We start from the raw sequence: 24,747 nt of genomic DNA, 5'->3' as shown, positions 1-24,747 counted from the left end.
CTAAGGAAGCCTTTTCCCTAATTATACAAATCCTTACGTTTATCAGTCCGCACTCTTTTGATCTTTATCCTGGCTGGAGCCAATCTGACCTCTGTGTTTTTTGGCACAGGAGGGCAGCTGGTGCCACAGATACCAGCTTGGCCTTCTATTAGTACTTCCAAGATTTTTATCAGTTCAGAGTCTGCTTTGCCCTTTGCTTTCTGTGGAAATTCTCCAGCTCCAGGCTACGGTCAGTGAAATTGAGACAAGAGAGTGTGAATCTGAGAGACAAAGATCAGTTGAAATCACAAAGGGAAATTGAGGTAGATCCATTAAGGCAGAGCATCCTGCTACAGGACTTCTTATGACAATGCCTGAAATTATTTGGCAAAGTGATTGTCATGACAAGGGAGTAAATATCACCTCTTGCACAGGAAGAATAGGATTTCAAAATAAAGTTACTTTACTTGTTAATAAATATGTCATCGCTGCAAATATCACAAATCCAATCTTTATTCAGTGTTTACATTTAACCTCATTGCAACTAACCCAGGAGCTAAACCTGCCTACCTGGTGAATGTTAATTATTTTGTTTAACCTGTTTTTCCTTCTAGTCCTATTAGAACCCATTTGTAATTAAGCCTAATTATGTTCCTGTTCTGAAGTTAATTTAGAAGTGCATAGTCCATTCAGTTACTAAAACGAGGTTATTTCCCCACTCCCTTGCTGATTCCTCAATCATTGCAAGATGTAGCACCACCCTACTCCCTTCATGTGACATCCCATGTCACCTCACTGATCAGCCTCCAGAAATATTTCCATAACTGGTCCATATCAGTCTTCAGGACAGGATGACGCTGTTTTTCATGTTTTCTTGAGCCATTGTGGGTTGATACAAGCATCTTCCTTGGAGATTTCTTTTGGTAGGGCAGTATTGCTGCAAATTCTGCAGCACTAGAGACTTCACCACTCTGGGCTATCAAAAACTCACACATTAGTGGTGAGACTGGCTCCAAGCATCCCTGTCCCATAGTCTGCTGAGATGGCACCTATTTCATGCATTTATAGTCCAGTACCATTTTGGAACACCTCCTCCAGAATAGAATGGGCCACAGACACAGATGGCAACATGAAGCACAGCCCTGACGTGTGATCACACATCTGGGGACAAACCACCCATGCCTGTGGTCCTGAAAAGCCTTGAGAAGCCAGCCCCATCAAAGAGAGCATCTGGACCCTACCAAAAAAAATCCCAGACAAATTAGTTTCCAGGCATTTTCCTTCCAATGCCTCTTGATGCAGACATAAAACTTAGACACATCTGAGCCAGATGCAGCCTGTGACTTCCTTCCACATGTTCCCTGGCAGAGAGGGAAGTATAGAAAGGGAATGGAGAAGCCTGGCTATATTTTAAGTTATTGTTGGGTAACAGTAAGAGGTGTGTTAATGCAAGGCATACCTAACTTCCCATTCCTGTTCCAAAGGATGTTCAGTTTGCCAAGGGATTTCAGACCCTGGTCTATGAGAAAGAGCCCTGTTGGCCTTCAGTGAGGATAAAATTCTTCACTTGTCCCCCTTTCATACACAAAAGCCTTATGCATTCTTTTGCCATACTGTATAAGATTTCTAGTAACAGTTTGGGATTTTAATGTCAGATTCATAGTAAATGAGATTTAATAGGACTGGAATGAGAAAATCAGATTAAACAAAAATAAGCAGCATTAATAGCACATGTAGGCCTTGCTAGTTATTCCAAAGATTAAGTGCAATAAAGGAACAAAGGGGTAGATTGAAGAGCAGGATTTGGATGACTCCTGCATCTGACCAAAAAGGATCCTGATGTGTTTAAGTTGAACATTTTGATACTGCTCACTTTCAAACCCTTCTCTTCAAGGTCAAGATGCCTTTAAGACTTTTTTTCCTCAGTGTCTAAATGCCACCAAAGACCAGACCACGCAGACTTCCTCCCTCTCTGTCCTCTAGGAATCCACATAGGAAGTGGATCATATTGGACCTCCTGGTTTTCTTGCAGAATGATCTACCTTTGCTACAAGTGGTTATAGGATGTGTTACACTGTACAAAGCATGATTATAGGCATTGCCTTTCATCCAGTTGATTTGGGATTAAACTGTTCATTTGAGATGTATAAGACCCATAAGTAACTCCTTTGCTTGGAGATAGTGAGTAGTGGGAAGGGAGAAGAGACAAATCCAAAAGAAAACTGGTTCTTTTTCCTTTAAATAAAAGAACTGCAAATTCCCATAGAACAGCTATGAAACCCTTGTAAATTCTCAGACAGCAAAAAAACATCCACAGTGTTTTTCTGAAAAAACAAGTAATGATCCTATTTATTTGTGCCAGTTGGTTACATTTAAGCATTTTGGTTGCTTGCCTCAAGTATTTTGAGATCCAAATGCTGTGATTTCCTTATTATCCACTCACAGTCATCTTCCATGAGCTAAATGCATATAGCTGTAACTTTTTCTTAAAATTTGATCAAGCCACATAGCAAGTAATGTCTTTCATATAAAATTCTTGGTTACTAACATGTTTTTACTGATTTTTTTCCTAATAACAATGACTGTTTCTCAATTGAGTTCATTATTATGAACAGATACATTGCTAATGTATCTGTGCTTTTAGTTTTGAGATGCATCCAAGCATCAAAGTGAAATGTGTTGTTTCAGAACTTTAATTGTTCCAGCTTGCTGGCACTTCTAATAGGTGCGTGTTCTTCCTTAATTAAAGACAACTTTTCAAGATCACTGCATTGTGCCTTGTTGATCCACGATTGTCTCAGCTAAGTCCCAGTCAGCCAGGGAAGTTTATAGAAATCTTGCTAAAAAACTGACGACTGAGAAAAACCTTGCTCTTTAAACAAGAATGATTTCCCTTGGCAAGATACAGAGATGAATCACTGCCAACTCTTTCCTTTAAGAGCCATGTTAATAAAATTGGGCCAGATAATACTCCTTATTTCTGAAACATCTTTTTTCTTAGGCAGCCTCATATTTCACACAGATCTGTGGTAGGTAGTCTGACAGCAATCAAATGCAAGTCTAGAGAGAGGAATGAATTTCTCCTTCTGTGTATCCAAAATGTGTATTTTAGTAAATGGATGTTTTCTATATTGGATTTGCAGAATTCTTTCATTTTTAAAGATAGGTAACATTTTTCTCCAACAACATTAGAATCAAGTCCCAGATGCCTTAGTATTTATGTAACGTCAATCATTGTATGAACTGGTGGGAGTCAAATGTGTTTCTGACAATTCTACCAAGCTCAAAATTTACTCAAGTCATGGATATCGGTCTCTTTTGATACACATCTGTACAGCCACATTTACCACAGTATTAAGATACCTCACAATTTTGAGCATATTTATTTTCATAATATATATAATGGAAATCCATTAGTCCAGTTTTACACATGGGAAACCAAGGCACCACTGTAAGAGCAAGCCAAGAAGACCAAGAGCACTCTGGAGTTTCACCTCTTGACCACTTCCCTGCTTACCTGCCCAGGCATTCACCCCAGCTACACCTTGGCTATATAGCAGAATGAGACCTTTACATCTTCCATGCTCTATGTTTCCCTCTGTTTCTTCTCCTGCCCCTGCTCTGATTTCTCCCAGGAGAAAGACTTCAGATGTATAGCTATAGAGGTAGACAAGGGCTGGATGATGGAGTGACCAGGACTACAGGGTGTGCTGGTGAACACAGCTTCATAGGCAGCCCGTTTCAAAACTCCTACGTCTCCTTTAGCCCCGTGTTAGCACAGTGACCACTCGGTCAACTTAAATAAAACCAAAATTTATTACGTAAGCTTTCGGCTGTTAAATTACACAATCTCCAAACTACAGTATCTATCACAGTTTTTACTTTCTTCTCTAGATGCAGAGGTGGTTAATGTAAACATTCAGATCCATTTCCAAATATTTTTTTCTCTCCTATGTATCTAGCATCTATCTCCTTGCTTCTCATGCTGTACCTGGAAGGACAGTTCTGGGTTTTATCTGAAACTGAGTCAGCCCTTCTTTCTTCAGACTACAATACTTTCAATCACCTTGTACCCAAGCATGCTCTCTCAAAGAATATCTTACTGCATCCTTTGTTACTATACTGTGGTGGGAACAATTATTTTAAGGTAGTGTGATTGTCCATTTTGTCCAGTCCGTGTCAACCACAGTACTCAGCCTATGAGGTACATTTCATCAGGTATATTTTGATGTTTTAGCACACTGGTGTAGCCTGTGTATATTAAATTTTTTCTTTTGAGTATTAAGGTGTGACCAACCAAATCTGCAAAGCTATTTGCTGAAATGTGTTCGGGAGAGAGTTCATGATACTCTCTATCTTGTGGTTCCTGCAGTAAACTGTAAATGCTAAAACAGATATTAACTCCACTGACTTCTGTCCTAATAGACATTAGGCCTTTCAAAAATTTGCTTCTTTGTGCTCTAAGGATTACCTTTTTTCTTTACTGAACCAATTCATTTTATTTGCTCTCTGGTTTTATACAATGTTTATTGATCGCTTTATCGTCCGGCTTTCAAGGAGCCTTGTAGAAAGCTAAATGCATTCTAGATGGATAGCTGGAACTGTGACGTTATGAAAGTCAGAAACAAATTGTAGTTCAGCTTGTAGGGTGTGTAAAGTAATTCAGAGCCCTGCTACCACCCTTTGTTCTGACTTGAATCACTCTGTTGTTCCAGTTGGTGCGCGTGTGTTGATCAGACTCCCAGCCGCGAGGCGAGTTTTATTGCCGCACAAACAGGGATTAGCGCTGCCCCGCGCTCATTCTCACTTCTGCCCTGATTTTGAACACTCTTTTCAAAGGTAAAAGGCTAGAGGAGTAATTCAGTGTGCCACTTCACCTGCCTCTGCCTCCAAAGAATTACCTAGTCTGTGCCTTTTTGTTAATGATAGCAAAAGAGAGCAACACTGCTGCTGGACAATCGCTGAAGGATACTACGGTGCATTTCCCATACCTCATTTTCCACATCAGGACTCACAGTACCCTTGACATGGTCTTGTAGGAGTTCATTAAGTTTAAAACAGGTGACGTGTGGCAAACTATGGAAACTTCCTAAGGCAAGGTGGCACTATAAATAAAATTACTCACAAGTAAAATTCATCTTCTCTAATCCCTTCCTCTCGGAGTATTTAATTGTTCTGTGATGTATTTGGTATAGCCTGTCTGACACTGCTTTTGACTGCAGTTTTCACTCACCAGTCTTCTTGCAGCACTAGTCTGGATGCCACTGAAAACAGCATATTAAAATATCATTAGCAACATTTTTTTAATTTTAAACTAAGTTTAAGGGTGGTTTTGTTGTGCATCAAGGTGTCAGCATTTGCTCTGAAGACAACCAATGTTTCAGTGAATTCGTGGTTTCTGCTTTTTTCCCCAGTCTTAATTCCTTTTTTTTCTAGTGTGCTTTGTTTTAGTGTACCTTTTGGGACCTGATCCTTAAAGGTTGGTACAATATTAAAACCACAAAAATTTGATTCTGAAAACTTGGCTTTCACTGCAAGCCAATATGAGAAAATTTATACTGTCCTGCACTGCTATTTGCACTGAAATCGCCGAACAAAATGTAGTTACTGAAAACATGAATTTTTGTTTTGGGAAGGTTTAATTTTGTCACCAATCCTGCCGGTGCTTCTGTATAAAGATGAATCCAAGGCAGTTATCATATACATGGCACCTGGAATGTTTAAAAAAAACAAACAAGCAAACAAAAAAAACCCCAAAAAACAACAACAAAAAAAAACCCTGAAAAAACCCAAGCACTCCCATTTTTTTAATCCGAAAAGCAATGTAACAAAATATTTTGAAAGAAGGGCAAGCCTAAAAGAACAAACTAATATTCCAGAAACTCTTCGAAATGTCTAACTGAAGTCCAAATAACTAAAGAATAAGTTGTTTATTTTCTTCTGCATTTCACATAGCCTGTCTAAAACAAGGAAAGCAGATTTAATTTGTGGTGCCTGATGTATCAGAAGAGGGTGTTCTGTAGAGCTTCTCAGTGGGATGCTTCTCACAGCTATGAGAAAGGAGTCATTTATAGCTCAGGAGACAGAATAAGACCTTTCAAGGTACATCTGACCTTTGGAAATTCTTCCAGTTTAATTGTGCTTCTTCAGCTGGAGGCCAGCTCAAAAAAAGTACATTTAAAATATTTGGCTGAAGAAACCATGAGATTTTTACAGGGCTGTGGGTTGTTGTGGTTTTTATTTTAGTTTTTAAGGTGTTCCAGAAAACTTTCTAAGAATCCACTTGTGATGGTGTAATAACTGTGATGGTGTAGTCACATCACCTGTTCTCTATTAAAACTGTAAAATACTTCAATAGAAATATAATTCTACTTTTTTAATGCTCATAAAAATATATCTAATGCATAGAAACACCCATAATGTACATTTTAAGTCTAAATGTGTGTCTCTTTAACGCTGTTGGCATGACCAAATGGAATTTCATTGCATATCATGTGGCTGACAGAGAAGGCACATTGAAATCAAGCTGTTAAACACACCATCTCCATTTTTTATTTTGCTAGGGTATGTTTTCTGTATTTTAAAAATAGCGTTGAAAAGCCCAGGAGATTAATTCTGCTCTGAAATTGCTATTTGCTGACATAGAAATAGCTGTAAAAACAGAAGTGGAGAAAAATACAGTATAGAAATATATTTTCATTTATTTGGGGGAAAAGTAGTTTTAAAGAAGAATTATAGTCTGTCTTCTGAATGATAAAGCCATATACCTAGCATTAAGCACAGCTGAAATTTTGTAATGACCAAGCCTCAGCTCATCCTAATCCCCAATAGCATTATCTCCCTAGAATTGGGCTGTAAATTTGATTAGCCTTACAACAGACATGAAGACACAAATGCTGTTCCTTATGGTCATATTAAGTGACTGCAAAAGAAGATGACAAGGCACTGTAGAGTAGCACATCCAACCTTTTTAAGCTAGGGACAAGGCCCAGCTCACTCAGCTTTCAAAACTACGTTTAAATACAGGGTAATTTCATGAATTCTGGTACAACGTAAGGATTACATACAATGAGGTGAGGGGAGATTTAGCAGCTACAGTCTTCCTATAAATCATCCAGAAGCTTTTCTGCATAATTTAGTTCTCTTGCTTGACATTTTCCATGTAAGCTACATCTCTGAACCCTAGCTTCTGTCCATTCTTGTGTAATTTGGTGCTTTAAAAATATATTTTCATTACTCCTCTGCTGTCCTCTAACATTAAATTTGATGCTGTAACTCCTGGTGTTTTCCAGTTTTAGATGGAACTAGTTGAAGTCCTGGATTAAAATTTTCTTTAAACAACTTAAAGGTTATCAAGACATTTCAGGGTGGATTTCTAGAAGGGAGAATGAGGGACTGGAAGGAACAATAAATTATGAGACATTGAAGATTTAAAGGTCAACAGGGTTCCAGCAGCTTCTCCAGAGTGCTGACAGTGGGTCCATGGCACACCACGTGTCTGGCAGTCGCATCCAGCACCTCCGGCAGAGCTGCTCCCAGGTTTTGGACCTGTGGAGTGCAGTACACGATGGCTCTGCCTCCTCATCCCAACTTTTCCAGCCACCAGCACCCTGAGGGCTGGGGTGTCCCTGCCTGCCCACACAACAAGGATGGATCTGGGTACAGGTGGTGACACCCCAGCTCTCGGTCTGGGTCTGCTGAACCAAGAGGTCCCAAGTAGGTGCCTGCCTCCTGCCAGGACAGGAGTTGCAATGTTTTGGTGCTATTGTTATTAATTTATTGTGGTTTTATTTTAGTTTCTTTCACTGAGTTGTTCTGATAACACGTTACTCATGTAGCTTTATATTCTGATCCCCTGGTTTTTGTTGTCGTTTGGCCACAGTCTCATTTGGAGTGAATTTCTGAAATGAACCCTTGTTCATTGAACAGTCACACTATTTCTAAAGTAAAAAATAATAGTAAAAGCTAAAACGGTCTACTAGTTACAGGAACAAATTTCTAACATCAAGAATAAAACCACAGGTATCTACAAATCGAAAATTCAGACCAATTTTATAGTAATGAGAAATGGAAATATGGGAGGTGTACCATTATGAATTTTGACATCCAGTGTTCCTTTTTATCTATTAATTGGATAGTTTACACAGTGTTTGTGTATTTGGCCCTCCTAATGGGGATTTCACAATATTCCTTAAATAGTGCAGCTCAGCTGAGAACCAGGTGGTGCTGTGTGACTTAGTTTAGGGGGCAAATGAAAGAAGCTATTGTTTCTTCTTCATCTGGTATTTTGTAGGACTTGGACACCATAACCAAGGCTTGTGAATGTTGAGAATTAATTCTTTTAATTGTTTTAATTAAGGTGCTTCATTTTATCTTGTAATCTTCATTTCGTTGCCCATCCCCATGAATGGTGTAACAGTGGTGTGACTCATGAAGTGGTGAGAGATCTATCTCCTTGGGTTTGCTTGCTGGCTTCCTCTTCCACCAGGGACAATATGGCTTGGGCCTGAAGCTGCCTGGCTTCATACAGGTGCAGAAGGAGAGAGCTTGAATTTCTGGAGTTCACACACCATCTGTACCTCCGCCAGTGCAAATGCTGTCTGCTGCTGGTTGGGTGGCTCTGAAGTTAAAATTTCCCTCCTCACCAGCTGTCCCAACTTCCCAAACAAAGCAGTTGTACCTCCTGGTGGTTTTACAGCTTCACAGCAACTGCTAAAATAAGTTAGCTCTTCAAACACCTGTTGAAGAGCCTTGTTCAAATCCTCATAAATAGGTACGTGTAATAACAACACATCTCCAGACCCTCTGCCAGGGATGTGAAATGGCTGGTTCTCCCTGGCAATAACAGGGTTTCTGTTTCCTCAGCTTGGGATCTCAAACAAGCAAATGACTTTGCCAAACGGCTGAGTCTGTTCTTTTATTCAGTATTTTTTATAAACAATAAAATGCACAGGCAAACTGCCAAATTATGAAGAACAATGTTATTCCTGTTATTACCAAGAGCACCTTTTAGCAGTGTCGGCCTGGCAGCTGGCTGTGGGTGCAGCTGGCCCTGCTCAAGCTGTGGCAGGCAAGGACCTCTCTGCTTCAGCAGTCCTGCTTCACACAGGCTTGAGGGAAGCACCCCAGGGATGATAGTTGATTCTCAGGTCACCCTCTCAAGTGGGAATTCACACACCTACAACAAAAGCTATGCAGACCTCAGATATCTTACAGGCCATCACCTCCACTTTTTCCCCAACTGCCAAACAAAACACTGCAAAGGCAAAGGCTTTTACATATGGATAATAAACAACTGAGTTCCCTGCGTTACTGGAGTTCAACAGATTTCCACACTTTCAACTCCAGTTATTCACTGATTCCACCAGCCCCTGTAGTAGAAAGTAGACACCCTCCCATGCCAGGAATCCAAACTTTCCAAATACCTCCAAAGGTGTATGTTGTTAAAATACTTCCTTGCTCTCAAAAGGAGATATAGATGGCAACCCACACTAGGAAGCCAAACATTGTAACTTATCACCGAGGTTTGGGGATGATGGTATCCTCAGTACCCTTTCAGTGTATCAAGAAAATTGATTTAAGGCTCTCGATGTGAAAGGCTCACTTTCACGGAAACATTCATCCTGCACATAAAAGACTAAGATTTGAACTGAGTAAACTTTTACTACAACACATCACTTTTCACTGACTCATGTAAGGTTTTTTAAAAGGTCTTAGTGTCAGCACTTTAAATGTTCACTAAACCTCATGAAGCACTTACTGCGTTCCAGATGATAATGCCAGGATATTCTTGCAACCCGTCACAGCCAGATGGCTCAGAGGCCAAACCCCACCTTTCCCAGCAGCATGAAAACTGTCACATTCATCAAATTTTGCTCCAAGAATTTCTTTCCACTTTATCCCTTAGTCTCTTCTTTCTCCTTGGATCTGTGGAAGTGTTTCTTTGCCCAGTTGTGTGGCATCCAAGGAAGGTGTGAGGTTCACAGCAGTTCTGTCAAGCTCATCCCCAAGCTATGTTACACTAGGATCAGGTTTCCCTGTGGCTACTCCCTACATTTTTTGCTGAGACAATTTTTGTCCTTTCCCATTGCCCAGATTCCCCATTTACCCTGCAGTGTTTCTGAAGCCTTAGTCCAGCCATGAACAACTTCACTCTCCTTAAATAGCCATAGACTGTTAGCCTCTTATTCACAGAGAACAACATCCTTCCTGTAATCCCCTATACACTTCTTCCCCTTGGCTGAGGAGATAAAGATGATATACTTTCTAGTCTGAAACTTTTTAAATGGATCTTAAATCAGGTATGTTTCTTCAACACTCGTGCATGTAAAAATAGCAAAAAGGTATTGATGACCTCCAATGGACTTAGTACACCACCGTCACAGTGATAACTTGCCTCACTCATTTAGTAGGTGCAAACTTAATATTCAGATCATGGGGTCTCCCTGAAAGTAGTAAAAGATTTTTTTCATTAGATATTGTTCGGTAATATTCTGTAATGTAGTAGCCAATCAATCGATTTTTGGCTAAACCAACATATTTCTCTGACTCATAAACTTTCTTTTCATCCAAAAAAAACCACCAAACCAAAAAAACCCAAACAAACAAACAATCAAAAAAAAACCAACCAAACAAAAAAAACCCAAACCAAACAAAACCAAACCAAACAAAACAAAACCAACCAAACAACAACAAAACAAAAATCCACAAAAAAACACCCAAGATTTGCTGGGCTTTGTGGAAGGATGTCACCTAGTCCCAGAAATTTCAGGGGTTAATAATGCAAACAGCACATGCAGATAACAACTGTACTAAGGAAGTCGAAATTCACATTGTTCATATTCAGTGAAATACAAAGCTGATTATTAAGTGACTTTAGTAAGAAATCGTGCTTATCTTTCCTAATTCAGGAAAAAATATGGCATCAGTGCTTCTGAAACTGCACAGTGTGGTGGGAAAATCTCAGGCAATTCACTGTTGGAGGAGAAAAATCCATAAAATCCATTCTGGGTCACCCCAGAAAAGGGAAAATCTCTATCCATTTTGGCTGCTTTAAACTGAGAAGAAAGGAATGGTGATGGCATACACGCTCCAGTGGGAGAGTCATGTCTTGGTTTATTTTTATTTAGAGGGCTGCTTGATTTTGTGTAATTATTTCTGAAGCAATTTTTAGGTCCAGAGTAATGTAAAAATACTTTTCCAGGCTGTTACTTCATTTTGGAACTACTAAAGTGGCATGAGAAAGCCCAATCACGCAGCATTCTATCTAGTTAAATGCCCAGAAAGATCCCATAAATTAAGTGCCAGTTCCCAAAGTTTGGAATGAACTTTTGCTGCTTTGAAAACAGTATTTATGGCCCTAATTCCTGGTCTTTGTTAATGTTCAAAATCAAAAATATTCAATCAAACATATAATTAGATAATTTGACTAGAGCCCATCCTTAAGCAATAGTATAGATATTTGTGGGAGTGTGATACCATCAAAAAGTGGCGTAGTATGTTTATTCTTACCACCTGAAAGTGACATTTAGCTCAAAATTTTTGGGACACGAGGCAGAATTTTAGAGATGGTTTAAGTTACATGCTTACCAGAAATGTCTAGGTCATTGCCAGTCACCTCCTCCCCATCTTCTTCTCACTTTCTTCCTATATGTACGCGTACTTTCAGAATGTGACTTGTGTGTGTATGCACCTTGTTCTTACAGTTAAAAAGACAACAGGATGAATCTGGATTGAAGAAGAGCTGTTTTGTCCTTCCAGAGATGATGAATATTTCATGGTTTGTGTTTCCTTTTCAGCTGACCCTCTGGTTGGAAGCATTGCCACTCAGTATATGACTAACAGAGCAGAGCATGACAGAATGGCCAGACAGTGGACCAAGCGATACGCCACATAGGAACCTACTCTAGGATTTGCTGGACCTGTGCAAGCACATTCACTAAGTGCATCAATAGCCCTTCCCTTCATTCTTATTTTTTATTACATTTTGAACCATTTTGTGACAAAAGGTTGTCCTTACTTTCTTTTTGGTTTTATTTTTATTCTTATTTGTTTTGGGTTTTTGGTTTTGTTTTTTTTTTTTTTTTTTTTGTTCTGTTAACTTGAACGTTGTTTCCCTCAAATGTAGACAGGGAATTTTGGTTATCAGTGCAAAGAATGTTGGAGCTGTAATAGTATAGAGCTTTGTCACAAAGCTTTGTATTAATGTGTGGGGTTTTTTCCTTTCATGTGGTTTTGGGGAAAACAAACAAATTCAGAATTATATCTTGTTTCTACTTAAATGTAGTGTTTAGGGTTATTTTTTTGTACTGAAGTCTTTAATGGTGGGTGCATGCTACTGGGAACAAGTTTTGTATAAAAGCTTAAAATCAAGAATCACTGTGCATTACTAAGACTGTGTTTATCACTAGCCTTCTGTTTCCCACACAAAAGGCTATTGCGTTGAACAAATTAATATGTATTTTGATTTACTTAAAAAAAAAAAAAAAAGTGCTTGTAAATTTCTTAGGGACCTGCCACTTTTGACTGTGGATCAGTTGATGTACACTTGTATTATTAAAGCACTCAATAAAACACTGTGGCTGATAAATGCACTTCTTGCAAGACGATGCTTTTGCGTTTGTGCTGTACAGGCTGCATAGTCCTCACATAATACAGCTGCAGGTTAAGCAACTATTTTAGACCCAACTATTAATTTCTTCTCAACAATGCATTTCTTAATTCTTCATTGTGTGCATCTTTCACATACGAACATCTTCCAGATTTTAAGGCCTTTCTTTCGAGTGCCAATGCTCAGCTCAGCTGTTCTGAAGCCTCTTGCTACATTTTTTATACTATGGCTTCACTATATCCATCTTGTTACATTTAAAATAGTTGACTATAAAAATAGCCTTGCATCAAAAGCGAAATATTGATGATGATTTTATACAGCAGGCCTCATTTTGCCTTTCTCCAAGCTCTCTAATTGTAAAAGCAACTGTTACTTTAAAAAATAAATGAAGGTTTTAGATGGGAAAATTGAGCCCATTGCACCAATCATTCCCAGCACGTTCAATGGCAAAGGGTATTTCTATTCAGATTTGACCTTCAGGCTAATTTTAGATATGCAGCCATAGAAGGAAAACTTTTTGCTGAGGAAATGTGTGGGCGTTGTGATTTAGAAAATATATACTGGGATGCTGATCTCTAAATGTTTCTTGTGTTGCAAGGCATATTGGAAAATCCCTGTCTCATATAATTAAATGTTGCAGATGCTCTACACAGTGTTTGCCTGCCCTCTCCCCTCTCTCCTTGCCTCTTATGTTTAGAGAAGATTCTATCTTAAAGAGCATACATTAGAAAAGGGGCAATATAAAGACACAGGGAGACCCAATCCAGTAAGGATAAGCTCCAACCCAATCCAGCTGTCCTGAAAACCAAAGCGGTCAAGGGGGCACCACAGGGCCACTGTGCCAGCCACTGAGTTGCTCAGCATTTCCAGGCTGATTTGGTTTTCTCTCTGCCATTTTACTAAGAGCTGAAGAGACTTAACAGCTTGAGTCTACCAGTGAGTTGACTTCTGTGGAGAGAAGCCAAACATTGACTTTGTTGTAAGTAGTATATAACTAATGGTGACTTTGTTGTAGATAACTACAGAACCATGAGGTTCTCAAAGAAATACTAGGCCTCTTTTGATCACAGAAAACAGTTTTCTGGCAGATGTAGAAGCCCACTTTTTACAAGCCCAACCATACAACCTTTTTAGGCCAGCAGATCCTAAATACAGACATGAAAGAACAGTAACAGTTTGAAAATAAAACCACACCAAACCTAAACACCAGACTTCTTGGAGCCAGAACACCTTCTTGGGACAACTATTGTATATGCTTCCCTTGGAAGCTGCTTCCACCATACAACTTGCTGTGAAGTACCTCCACGTCTAAAGGGAACCTTCCTGCTGAAAAAATACAACAAAGGGCTAAAAGGATTAAAAAGAACAACTTCATCTTGCCCACTATAGTAGCTGCATGACTTCTCCTTTTATCCCATCTGCTGAAGAGATTCCTGCCATAAAAGACCTGTATCCCCTGAGACAGCAATTAACGGGCAATTTCAGATTTATTTTTTTTTTATGAATTACTTCAAGCGTCTGCCACTCTGCAGCCTTTATTTGTGCTCAGCTGAGCATAATGCAGTAATTTTTCAGGTGAATTTTAAACCTGCTTGAAAAAAGTAATCTTTAATTCCTACTATCATATTGTTTTGTGGTTTTTTTAACAAAATATAAAGGTGACATTATAAACAGAAGATCCTATTGTGTCTCTAATCAAGACGTAACTGAAAGACAGCTCAGATACCTTGGAGGGGGAATCACAGAATTCCTAGTAAATGTGTATTTTCAGTTCATCAGCTCTTCCTTGCCTTCCTTACCCATCAAAAGCTGCACAGTTTGAAATTGCAGGTAAGTTGCTTTCTGTGTGAAGCTGAATAGCGGCTTTGTCCTAGATACTATAAAGGTACTGCCTAATGAACCACAGGGATCTCAAAGAAATAATCAGAAAGGACAAACCCACATTGATTAAAGCATATACAGAGTCTTCTGGCATCTGCAGGAGCCAAATGTTTGCAAGTCTGGCCATAAAACATTCTCCTCTATTTGTAAATCTGCTCTATTTGCTTCCCAAGTAGTTCTTTTTCTTCATCTGCTAAACCTGGGAAATACGAGTATTATTTGGAACCTTGGAAATTTGCTGTTGTCACTGAGAAGAAATGAGCCATCCCCAGCAGAATTCATTCTGCCAGCAGAGCACCACTGAAGTGTAATATATAGGCACAGTCTCCTTTTCTCCTTTTCCCTACATCTAGAAAATACTGCATATTGCTCTATCCCACCTTTGCTTTTCATAGCCTCTGCAAATTTGACTGGTTCCTGCTTCCTCTTATGCAAAATCTTCTTTCTAATTTCTTCTAGATGGTGAAATCCATATGAAGATCACCACCAGGCAAGTGATTCAGGCACAGTAAAACATATTCAATAGCATACAGTTGTCCTAAAGAAGCATATAAAGGCCACCACTTTAGCACACCTCTCAGTATTTTTTCAGTGACACCCAGATGTTAAAACTGAGTTTTGTTCATTAAAGACAACTGAATTCATCTGCAATATCAAGTAAACAATATTTACTTTCCAGTAACCCCAGCTAAATGTCAGAGTCCCATACCCTTTTAGTCAGGGAACTCTCCAAACTGTGTTGACTCACACACTAATTATTGAAGTGGCCTTCACATTCCCCTGTCCAGCTCACCAGCTGATCACTCTCTCCAGAATATTACAGAATAGTATAGCTTAAATTAAGGTAACCAAAAAACCCCTGTGTTTCCACAGACAGCATTTCCAGACTGCTGCAGGAGTGAGTTTTAGCAGCTCATAACCCTTTTGGTTACAGATGTTGTGAGCAATTGCAGCCAAACAGTTAAAATCCATTAAAACCAGCTGCTGTGCCATGAATAAGGCAAGAATAACTCCTTTTCAAAGACCTTTCTTCAGGTTCTCATGTTGTGAGCTGCAGATGGATACACAGTCATATTCCACACCCAAACAACAGGCAGCAGGGCACAGCCCTTCTTCCCTGCTACCCTATGCAGTGATCCCATGTAAATATAAAAAAACAGAGATCTCAGGCCCCATAAACCCCACAACTGGACCCCCCTTCAAGGCCCTCTCAACCTTTTAAATCCTGGCCTGATGCATGCTCTGAGCTGCTCTTCCAGCATGCTGTTACAGCGTGCTCCCTCTCAGTTGCTGTCTTATCTCTGTCATTAATCCTTCTGACTTTCTCCTCCTTCTCATTCACCCTTCCCTTCTCCCTGGCTGCGTTCTTCTGCTTGGCTGATTCATTACTTGCAGCTGAGAGGCCACCCAAGATACTGATCCCAGTTCAAACAGCTCTTCCTGAAGTTGCCTGAGCATAGTAATTTCTTTGTCCACCAAGTACATGCCCAGAATGCATCCCCAGGCTCCCATCTGCTCCCCCTTGCCTGAGGCAGTGCCTACTGCAGCAGGAGAATCAGAGGCAGCCCTGCTGGAGTAGGTAGATTCCAGGAGATGATTCAGGCAGTGCAGCAGATCCCAGATGCTCCATCCACAGCATTGTTCTTGGGTTCCTTTCCTCCCTTCCAGTTCTCAGAAACTTCTCTTGTCTTCAGACGCAACACAAGTTGGACATCTTCTCCTAGGCCCAGTGCTCTTGTGTGCATTTTGAGTTGGGCAGATGAAGACAAGGACTTGGCATAAATATTCTGGCACCTCCAAAGTCTGACTGGTCTGGTCTTGGCAGCCACAGTTCCTTCAGGGCCATCTCTGCTTGCTGCTTTTCCATCCTCAGTTGCTCTTTCTTCTCCTTTACCTTACCTTTCATTTCTCCTTCCATCCTTTCTTCCATAAAATCAATGCTACCAAATCTTGAAGCTTTCCCTCACTCAGTCACAACTCTGTTCTTTCCCTGGTGCTACAGAGACCACGTCGTCCAGCACTGGGCATCCCAGAGTTGCTTGAAATGCGCTGATTTTTAGGTCTTGGAAGCAAGAGAGAGCTTTGTATGAATTAAGTACTTCCTCATTGTGCTGTGCCTGGCACTGGCTATAAACTAAATCACTTTCCCCACACATGTCATTAGCAGTAATGAACCCCGGGCTGGGCTGCCTCCTTAGCATGACATCCATATGCAAATACATTTCCTCAGCTCAAATGATCTGCAGAGCCAAAGCATGGCTGCTTGGGATGCCTCCAGCAGCCTCTCTCATGTCACAACTGGAGTAAATTTGGGGGCTTCTATTTACCAGGAAGAGTTTTATGATATTTTTAAATCCATCATTGTGCACCCTAAGTCCATCATGAACTTTAGTAGGGAGCTGCAATACTATGGGATGATAAGTGCAAAGCAAAAGGTCCCTTTCATGCCTACTTAGACTGTGAAAGAAAGCAGTCACGGGCTAATGGAAGGCTGAAATAAAGACAAGGCTACTAAGCCATCTTAATCCCTTGCCAGTCTTAAATTAGAAAAATCCCACTTCACATAATGGATGAGTAAAAGCTGTGTTTAGTTCTATAGGTTTTTCAGAAATGGATAATGAAAAAAAAAAACCAAAACAACAACAGACCCACAACCAAACCAAAAAACCACTGTCCATGTGTTCCTATAGTAAGCATGTATAGTCAGATCATAGGTTTCAGGTGAAGCTTTCTAGGGAAATGCTTCCACTGGGAAGAGCTTCCCAGCACCCTCATCTCCTCCACCTCTGCCAGGCTGCAGTCAGGGCTCCCCCCTTGGCAGCCCCTTGGGAAACAAGGGCTGGAAACAAGCCCCTTGGGTCATTCCTTATTGTCACTGCTCCTCAAATACACTCACTCACAACAGGCATTTGTTACTGCAGAATCAGCACCGGGGGTCCCCTGTTGTGTTGCTGGGGACCTTGGGGTCAAGAAAAACAAAGAGTCACACTTCAGTTTGTGTGAAATGCCTCCTGTCTTTGCAGTTGACTCACAGCCTTTGTAGGGCCCTGAATGGAGTCTCTTCACATGAATGGAGCTCCTACCACACAGATTTCAATGCAGCACCACTCATTTCTCCATTTGTCATAGACAGGGCAAAGCAAGTGCCCATCCATGCTTTAGAAACACCTTGCTTGTAGCAAAGCTGAACTGAGCTCTTGCCCATCTTCAAACTCTTCTTATTTACATTTCCCAGATACCTTTCATTTATAAAAGAGCCTTCCTCTTGCAATCACTCCTCAACATCAAGGACCTGCAGAAATCCTGCTTCCTTCTTCCTTTGAACCACGTGCAGCCTTCATCCCTGCTCCTTCTCTGCTGCTCACCAGTTCCTAAATCTGCTTCTTCACTCAGGCTTCAGTGACACAACCCCCTTGCTAAGCCCACCAGTGCATCAAACACCAACCTCACCTCTGCTTCAGGCTCCTCACAGCCCCACCACCGTGTCACCAACCTGTGCCGTCATCTCGCTGAAGAAAGGAAAGCCCAGCCCAGCATCAGGAAATTCCTGCTATCTGCATAAGAAGAGGGATGAAAACCCTACTTTAAAATGTTCCCAGTGCTCAGCACTTACACCAAAGTACAAATACTCTCAGTAGATCTTCTGGTCTCCTAGTTCACTCTGTCATCCTCTTCTAGGAGGAGTATGGCAAGTAGTAGCAAAATGGTTTATATTAAACATGCTGAATGATGCTTATCTGATAAATTACATGAAGCTTTTCAAAAAATCTGCATGCGGTGAGAACTTCATTTTTTTTCTCTGGAAAATGATTGTGTGAATTAGTCTGTCCTGTTTCCTGTTCTGCTTCATGTCTGTCCACCTACTACCTCCTGCTGCAGCTTTAAAATAAAATCTTCCTGAAATCTACTTAGAATTTAAATCCTTATTGCAAGGCAACAAAAAATAATCAAAATGTGCTCTGTCATATCAAGGTAATCTAATCAGAAAGGCTCATGGAATTATTTATACACATACATTGTTATGATAATTTAATAATTCATAGGCTTAAAGGAATAATCTAATTTTCTTCTATTTGACAATATACATCATGAAATACTCTATTTCATTACTGTGTAAACTTGCCATTTTATCTATTTAGAATAGATACAGATTTGAATCTGTATTTGAATAACTTTAATCAATAGTTTTCTAGTAGAAAAAGAGGATTCTATTAATTTGTGTAATATAGTGCTCTGTGGACTTACTTGTCTCAAAATAAGTAATCCTGTTTGGAACTTCTTTTTCTTTCCATTTTTTGTGAAAGATCAAGAAAAGCCCACAAACAAAAACTGACAGCAGTCACTTGAGCCCAGTTAATGTGCTGGCTGGGGCTGTTAGGTGTAATAACTCTGTATAATTTTTAAAGCATAGGGCTGAAACTCTGGAGGCAGAAGGACAAGAGTTGCCATCAAATCCCTGGAGGAAATGAAGAGTAATTACAGAAATAAAAACTGCACTCATGCACTCCAAATTTCCTCCAGCAATCTATACATGCTGCAGCATCCCCCTCTAGGTCAAAACAATCTCTGCTAACTGCAGGATGCTGAACCATCTCAGCAAACTGGTCCAGATACAAGAGCTTCCCACAAGTCCCTCTCTGTGCCAGGCTTCTGGTTGCAAATGGGAACAGGTAACTCTAGGGCCTTGGTCTGGTAAACTGAGTAGCCAAGGGAGTTGTGTCATCTTCCTTGCTCCTAATCCCACAAGGGCCATCCCCTAACAGGGGGGCTTCCCCTTCTTCCTCTTGATTTTAGTCATCAGATGCTGTTGGGCCTGCGCCTGCCTGGCAAAATTCGGCAGCATTTTTACCAACACTTCAGTGATGCAAAACTGGAGGGGAGAGGACACGAGGCTGGGCTTGGTGACTGATGCTGCTCTTCTTCTGCAGCTGAGGGCCCCAGCTTGTCCCTCTGCCCAAACCCCTGCTCCCAGGGGCTGAGGGGGACAACCCTTTTTCCTTTCCTCCCCCACTTGTATCCAGCCCCCCTGCTGCTTCTCAGCCCCCCCCCTGGGATGGCTCTGGCATGTTCAAATTCAAACTAACACAGAATTCAGAAGCCACATGTAGAGATTAACTGCCAGTAGTTAACACTCTCCCATGCTAGAAATCTTCACTCAAGGGCTGGATTATCACCCTACTGCCCCAGGAGCACCGCTTAATATTCACAGCACAGCTTTTGCAATCACAGGCCTTGGAAAAGAAATGTTAGGAAATAGGAAACCCTTCCTAATGTTTTTGGTACAAAGGGTTAGCACATCCCTGTCTCTATGTGTGCATCCTTTCCTCTCCCCACCTGTTCTACCTCCTCTCTGTCATGTCAACAGGAGCCCTGAGCCTGGCAGCCTACATGTGGATGTAGAAGTGATTTCTTTTTTTCTTTTTTTTCTTTCTTTTTTTTTTTTTTTTAAAGCAGTGGTGAAGATGTTATCAGCAGCAAGAAAAAATATTGAGGAGCAGAAAGTTTCTTCCCTCCAGAGTGTGCCCAATGTGTGCAAGGACTACAGTGGTGTGAGCTGAGGCAACAGTGCTTACCCCAAAGACTTGGACCTTATTTGCAGAGGATATTCTGACTTTTCTTAGGTTATATCAAGTCAATGGATTAATGTATTTTGAAAGGTAAAGCTGCATGTGTTCTTATTTATAAATCCTTTTTCTGTGTTATTTTAAGCCAGGATCAGCATGGCAGGAGAGAGGACAACTGCTGGTTGCAGCTCTGTGACCCTCAGCCCAGCCCCTTCTTCATCCCACTGCTGCCTCCTGGACTTGTATGCAGAGCAATGTGGGACTGGAGGAGAGGTAATAGAGAGAGCAAAAGCAGAGATGCTAGGAAGGAAAAACTCAGTCACCAGACCTTGCTTAAAAATCACCTAGGAGTGTGTGTGTGCATGTATATATATATTTTTAAAAGTATTATTATTATTTCTATTTATATTTTTATTTATATATAACATATGTGTGTATCAATGCATGTTTTATACATACACGTGTGCCTGTTTTGGACACCTGCTTTGGTGGGTGCAAGCACAACTGCCCATTATGCCACCTGGAAGGGTGGTTGCAACACTGCAGAAGGTAAAATAAAGAAAATAACATTAAGGGGAAGTGATAGTGAGGCACTTAGTAATTAAAAAACAAAGGGGGTGATTGTCAGAGGAGCCCTTCTGTGGATCTAGTAGAAGTAAATGATTTAAGTGAGTGAATAAGGATCAAAATGTCACCTTAAGGTCATAAACCAGTATCTCAAAGTATAGAGCCACTGTTCCCTGTCTAGTGTTACACTACATCTTGGCATAACAGGAATGAGCCACTTCCACTGGACACAGAGGAAATATATGGAAAATATATGGATTTGCCCTGTTTCAACAGGGATATATGGGGTGGGGGTTGGAGACCTATAAAAGTGCTAGTTACTTGTGGATTACTAGTTCGTACATGCTATTATACAGTTTAATTAGAATTACTAAAATTATTAGAAATATTTAAAGATGGTAAAGTAAAATCACTCCCCATTATGAACTCTTCTAACACTGAATACTTGTCTTTTAAGTCTTTTTACTTTAGTTTTTTTTCAAGGGTCTGTTCCTCCAAATACACATTCCTACTCCCAGAAAGCAGCAAAGCCCATTAGCAAGGGAGGTCTCCACATCTTTATTAAATCTTTTTGGAAAAGTAAAATATATTAAAGTCAGTAATTCTCCCAGGAAGTGGTGAGGTAATAGCTCATGGTTGAAATGTCCTCCTTTAGTCCCTACAGAGACTCTCATACTGTTCCACCCTGCCTGAGCAGGAGGGACAGTCCACAAGACCCATGCAAAGTCTCAACAGATCTCTCCCATGTTATATCAGCAGAATTTTGTAAAAAAATCTAATGTAAAACTCAGCAGGAAAAAAAAATTAATAGCTATTTAGCTGTGTCACCAGTACTCCAAATATTTATACATGTAACTATTGCACATATATGAGATCTCTCTAATGACTCTGCTTTAGTTGGCCAAATAACTTTTCTGCAGGATGTTGTTTTTCCTTCATATTGATTTGTTTTTAAAGTATTTTTCTTGTTAAAGTGCCTACTCTCAGTATGAGTCTTCTTTAATTTCATAGAAGTACTTAAAAAACAGTCTTCCATGAATTTGCCATTCAAATATTACAGCACTGAAAATCTAAATATAAAACATCATATAAGCCTAAATGAAACAGCCCTATGGGAATTATTTTTAATTGTCTCAGCTGATAGAAAAGCAAAACATAAAAAAGCATACTGAAAAGTAAATTCAATTAAATGCTAGTAATCTGAGGTGTCATTACTGCATAAACAAATAGAGAGAGGTTTTATTTGTGTTCAACCTGGCCCCAAAGCTCTGAGCAGCTCTGCCAGGAGGAAGGAGCCTGGCAGCAGCAGAGTGAGCTGCAGAGATTTCAGTGGCCTGTCCTTGGGGGCTGGTGGCCACCATGTGCAGCTCCAGAGGTCAGTGCTGGAGGGAGAGTAGGTAAGGAGGCGAGGAATTGTGTGCTGGTCAGGTCAGACATAGGATACCATGTGAAAAGAAGTTGGGTGCTGGGGAATATTATAACCAGAATAAGTAGTTATAGTCAGGATAAATAGTCTTCTACTTGTGGTTAAGAAAAGCTGCCCAGTGGCATGGTTCCCTTTCTATTTATTGAAAATTGGCTGTAAGAAGCTCTTTTTAATCTTTTCTTTCTTTAGACTAGCTCTCTGAGCTTAAATGTGTGCTTGTTCTACCCGGGTTGGCTCCAGTTAAAACCGCATTTTTTCAACATGAATTTAGGTGACAGTATCACCTGTGGTTTCAGGCTGGCAGGCCTTGGGTCACCTTAGAGGGCATCGAGCTGAAGGAGAGATGCTTTTTGCCACTTGGGAGATGCTGCAGTTGCCCAACTGCTGGGGGATGTCCTCCTAGTGAGGGCCAAAGGAGGTCCCAGTGAGGTCAAAGGAGGGGCAGCCAGCTCTGCCCCACTCTTGACTTCTTCCTACGCTTGTCTAGGAGGTGACTGACTGTGGGTACCAACACTTCTGACCTCCTGTGTGGTGGAGAGGAAAAACCAGAAAGGATTGTGACTCTGTGTGTGTGAGCCTTTTTGCAAGATTAAAAGCTGGTTTGTTCCAATAACCAAAGCCTGGGGAGGTGCCTCAGCTCTTATCAATGACAGTCGATAAAACCACAGGATGTGCTTTCTGTTTCAGGTGTAAGCTGATGGAAAATGTGAGGGGCTGAAGTGGAGCTTAAAGAAATGCACACACACACACACACAAAGTGTGAGAGACTTGTGAAGCACTGTAGCTTTTAAATCTGAATTAAAAGAGAGATGACCAGTGGGAGATAATGGTGGCTTTGCATCAACTTCAGTTCTTGTGTAAATGATCCTCTGCCTGGACACTTTTTGCTTAATTACAGTGCACTAATTACAGAAGTACTACACTGCCAGTCCTGTAAAAACATGAGGTTTTTTAAATCTCTTTGATATGTCATACTTGACTGTTGGACTTGACTGACTTGGACTCCAGAAATAAAGTACACTATCACAGCTGTGAAGGTATATACATTGTTAATGAATTGTTAATGTTCTTACAGGCAAAAAAAAAAAGGAACACTGGATAAAACAAGGAAAAGCATCTTCTTGATGAACTTGTGGCATCCAGTGAGAGCTTTCAGACCAAGTGGTAAAAGCTGACAAAGTGAAGCAAGTGGTGCTATAGTGTTAAAAGGAAAAGTGTTGCCCAGATTCATAGGGGATGCTGTCTACCTGGCCTTGAAATATGCCTATATTTGTGATGTTTCTGTCTTGGAGGAACTGATTCACTAGCATTCTTTTTCCTCATGCTGCTTCCACAATGAATTCTACTATCCTACTTCCAAAGCTGATGAGAATTAATTGAAATTGAAAAAAATAGCAAACTTGTAGGCTTTAGCTTTATTCCTGGTAAAACCAAAGCAAGTTTTGCTATTTGTTTGAGCCCTAATGGTATGAGAGAAGGAACTGATTCTTATAAATCATGGGTTTCCATGTAACCCTGAATAGCTTAGATCTTTCTTGCCCTTTTCATGGCTGACCTCTGAGTTTTACTATTAAATCAAATTGTGGAGAGCACTAGAAAGTGGCTCTGATGCTGAGCAGTGTGGAGCTTCCTTTGGGCTTTGTACTCTTTGGCCCTTCCTAGTGAAAATAGCAAACAAGTTCCCAGGAGGCCGAGACTGAACTGCTTACATCTTCCAAAAAGCAAGTCAAAACATACTCTTGGCCTAAAGTAATGGGCTCTGCAGGAAATCTGCTAAAGCCATGAATTAAACCTCCATTTCCCCATCCCTTAGACACAGCACTGATTTTTCCTATCAAAAGATTTACTTTTGTCTATTCAGTATGGGCTCCTGGCTTACTCTATGATAAACAACAATTTTCTTTCAGTTTAATTACACCACACTTTGCCTGCTAGGATGCCATCAAATCTATCTTTAATTGTATTGCCAGTCACAGCTCATTAGCCCTGTAGGCACAGTGGTCAGTCTGAAAAACTAAAGAAAACTGATGAGAACAAGTCAGAAAGATAGTTCCTCAGTTCCTAAAATGGATGAGAATTAAAAAGACCTTATTCTTTTTTGAAGAAAAAAAGAAAAGATGGGGGAGGGGGAACAAATAAACCAGCAATGCAAATAGGATACATCCTGAAAAAGGAAACAGATTGGCAATTCTACCCCTAACCTTTCATCTTTTGCAGAGAGTCAGGGCTCAGCTCTGGCTTTGGCCTCAGCATTGCAAGAATTCCCTGTCTGTCATCTTCCTCCCAGTGCTGCTCCCTGCTCTGGCCTGTTTATTCTGCTTTTTCCATGCCACTTTGTGCAATACCCTGATTTTAAGCATGCAAGGATTCTTTCTGGTCTTTTAGTCTCTCCAGAAGAGTACTTGGTCTTTTGTTAAGTGTCATGCAACAAACCTATCAGTTTACTGCCTCTTCCATCATAATTTTTACTTTTCTACATGCTTTTAGACTATTTCACAGCAGTGGTTTGCCCTGACTTACCAGCAGCTGACTTACCAGGGCCTGCAAAGTTTGTATGCTCTGGTGAAGCAAACCACTTCCTTTGCTCATTTCCTCTCCTTTACCACATCATCAGAGGTTCTAATATATGATAACGCACATGAAGCATCATTTCTATTTATAGGCACAGCTATATATGAAGTGTGGAAGAGACAGTGCTACATAATGTATGAAAAATCTTC

The 24,747-nt window shown here is 40.4% G+C and overlaps 1 protein-coding gene across 3 annotated transcripts in view; it reads left to right on the top strand.

Moving 5' to 3' along the window:
- The window catches only part of LOC139792341 (ubiquitin-conjugating enzyme E2 E2), a 216,840-nt gene extending 204,268 nt beyond the window's left edge, over positions 1 to 12,572 (top strand). For all 3 annotated transcript variants that reach the window (XM_071735504.1, XM_071735505.1, XM_071735503.1), the window contains exon 6: positions 11,778 to 12,572. In XM_071735504.1, the coding sequence (XP_071591605.1) occupies positions 11,778 to 11,875 (98 nt within the window). In that variant the 3' untranslated portion in view covers positions 11,876 to 12,572. The remainder of the gene's footprint in view (positions 1 to 11,777) is intronic.
- Positions 12,573 to 24,747: the final 12,175 nt, after the last annotated feature.

This window comes from Heliangelus exortis, chromosome 2 (genome assembly GCF_036169615.1).
Source record: "Heliangelus exortis chromosome 2, bHelExo1.hap1, whole genome shotgun sequence".
NCBI lineage: Eukaryota > Metazoa > Chordata > Aves > Apodiformes > Trochilidae > Heliangelus > Heliangelus exortis.
The sequence above is the reverse complement of the archived record's forward strand: the minus strand, read 5'-3'. Positions and strand labels throughout refer to the sequence as shown.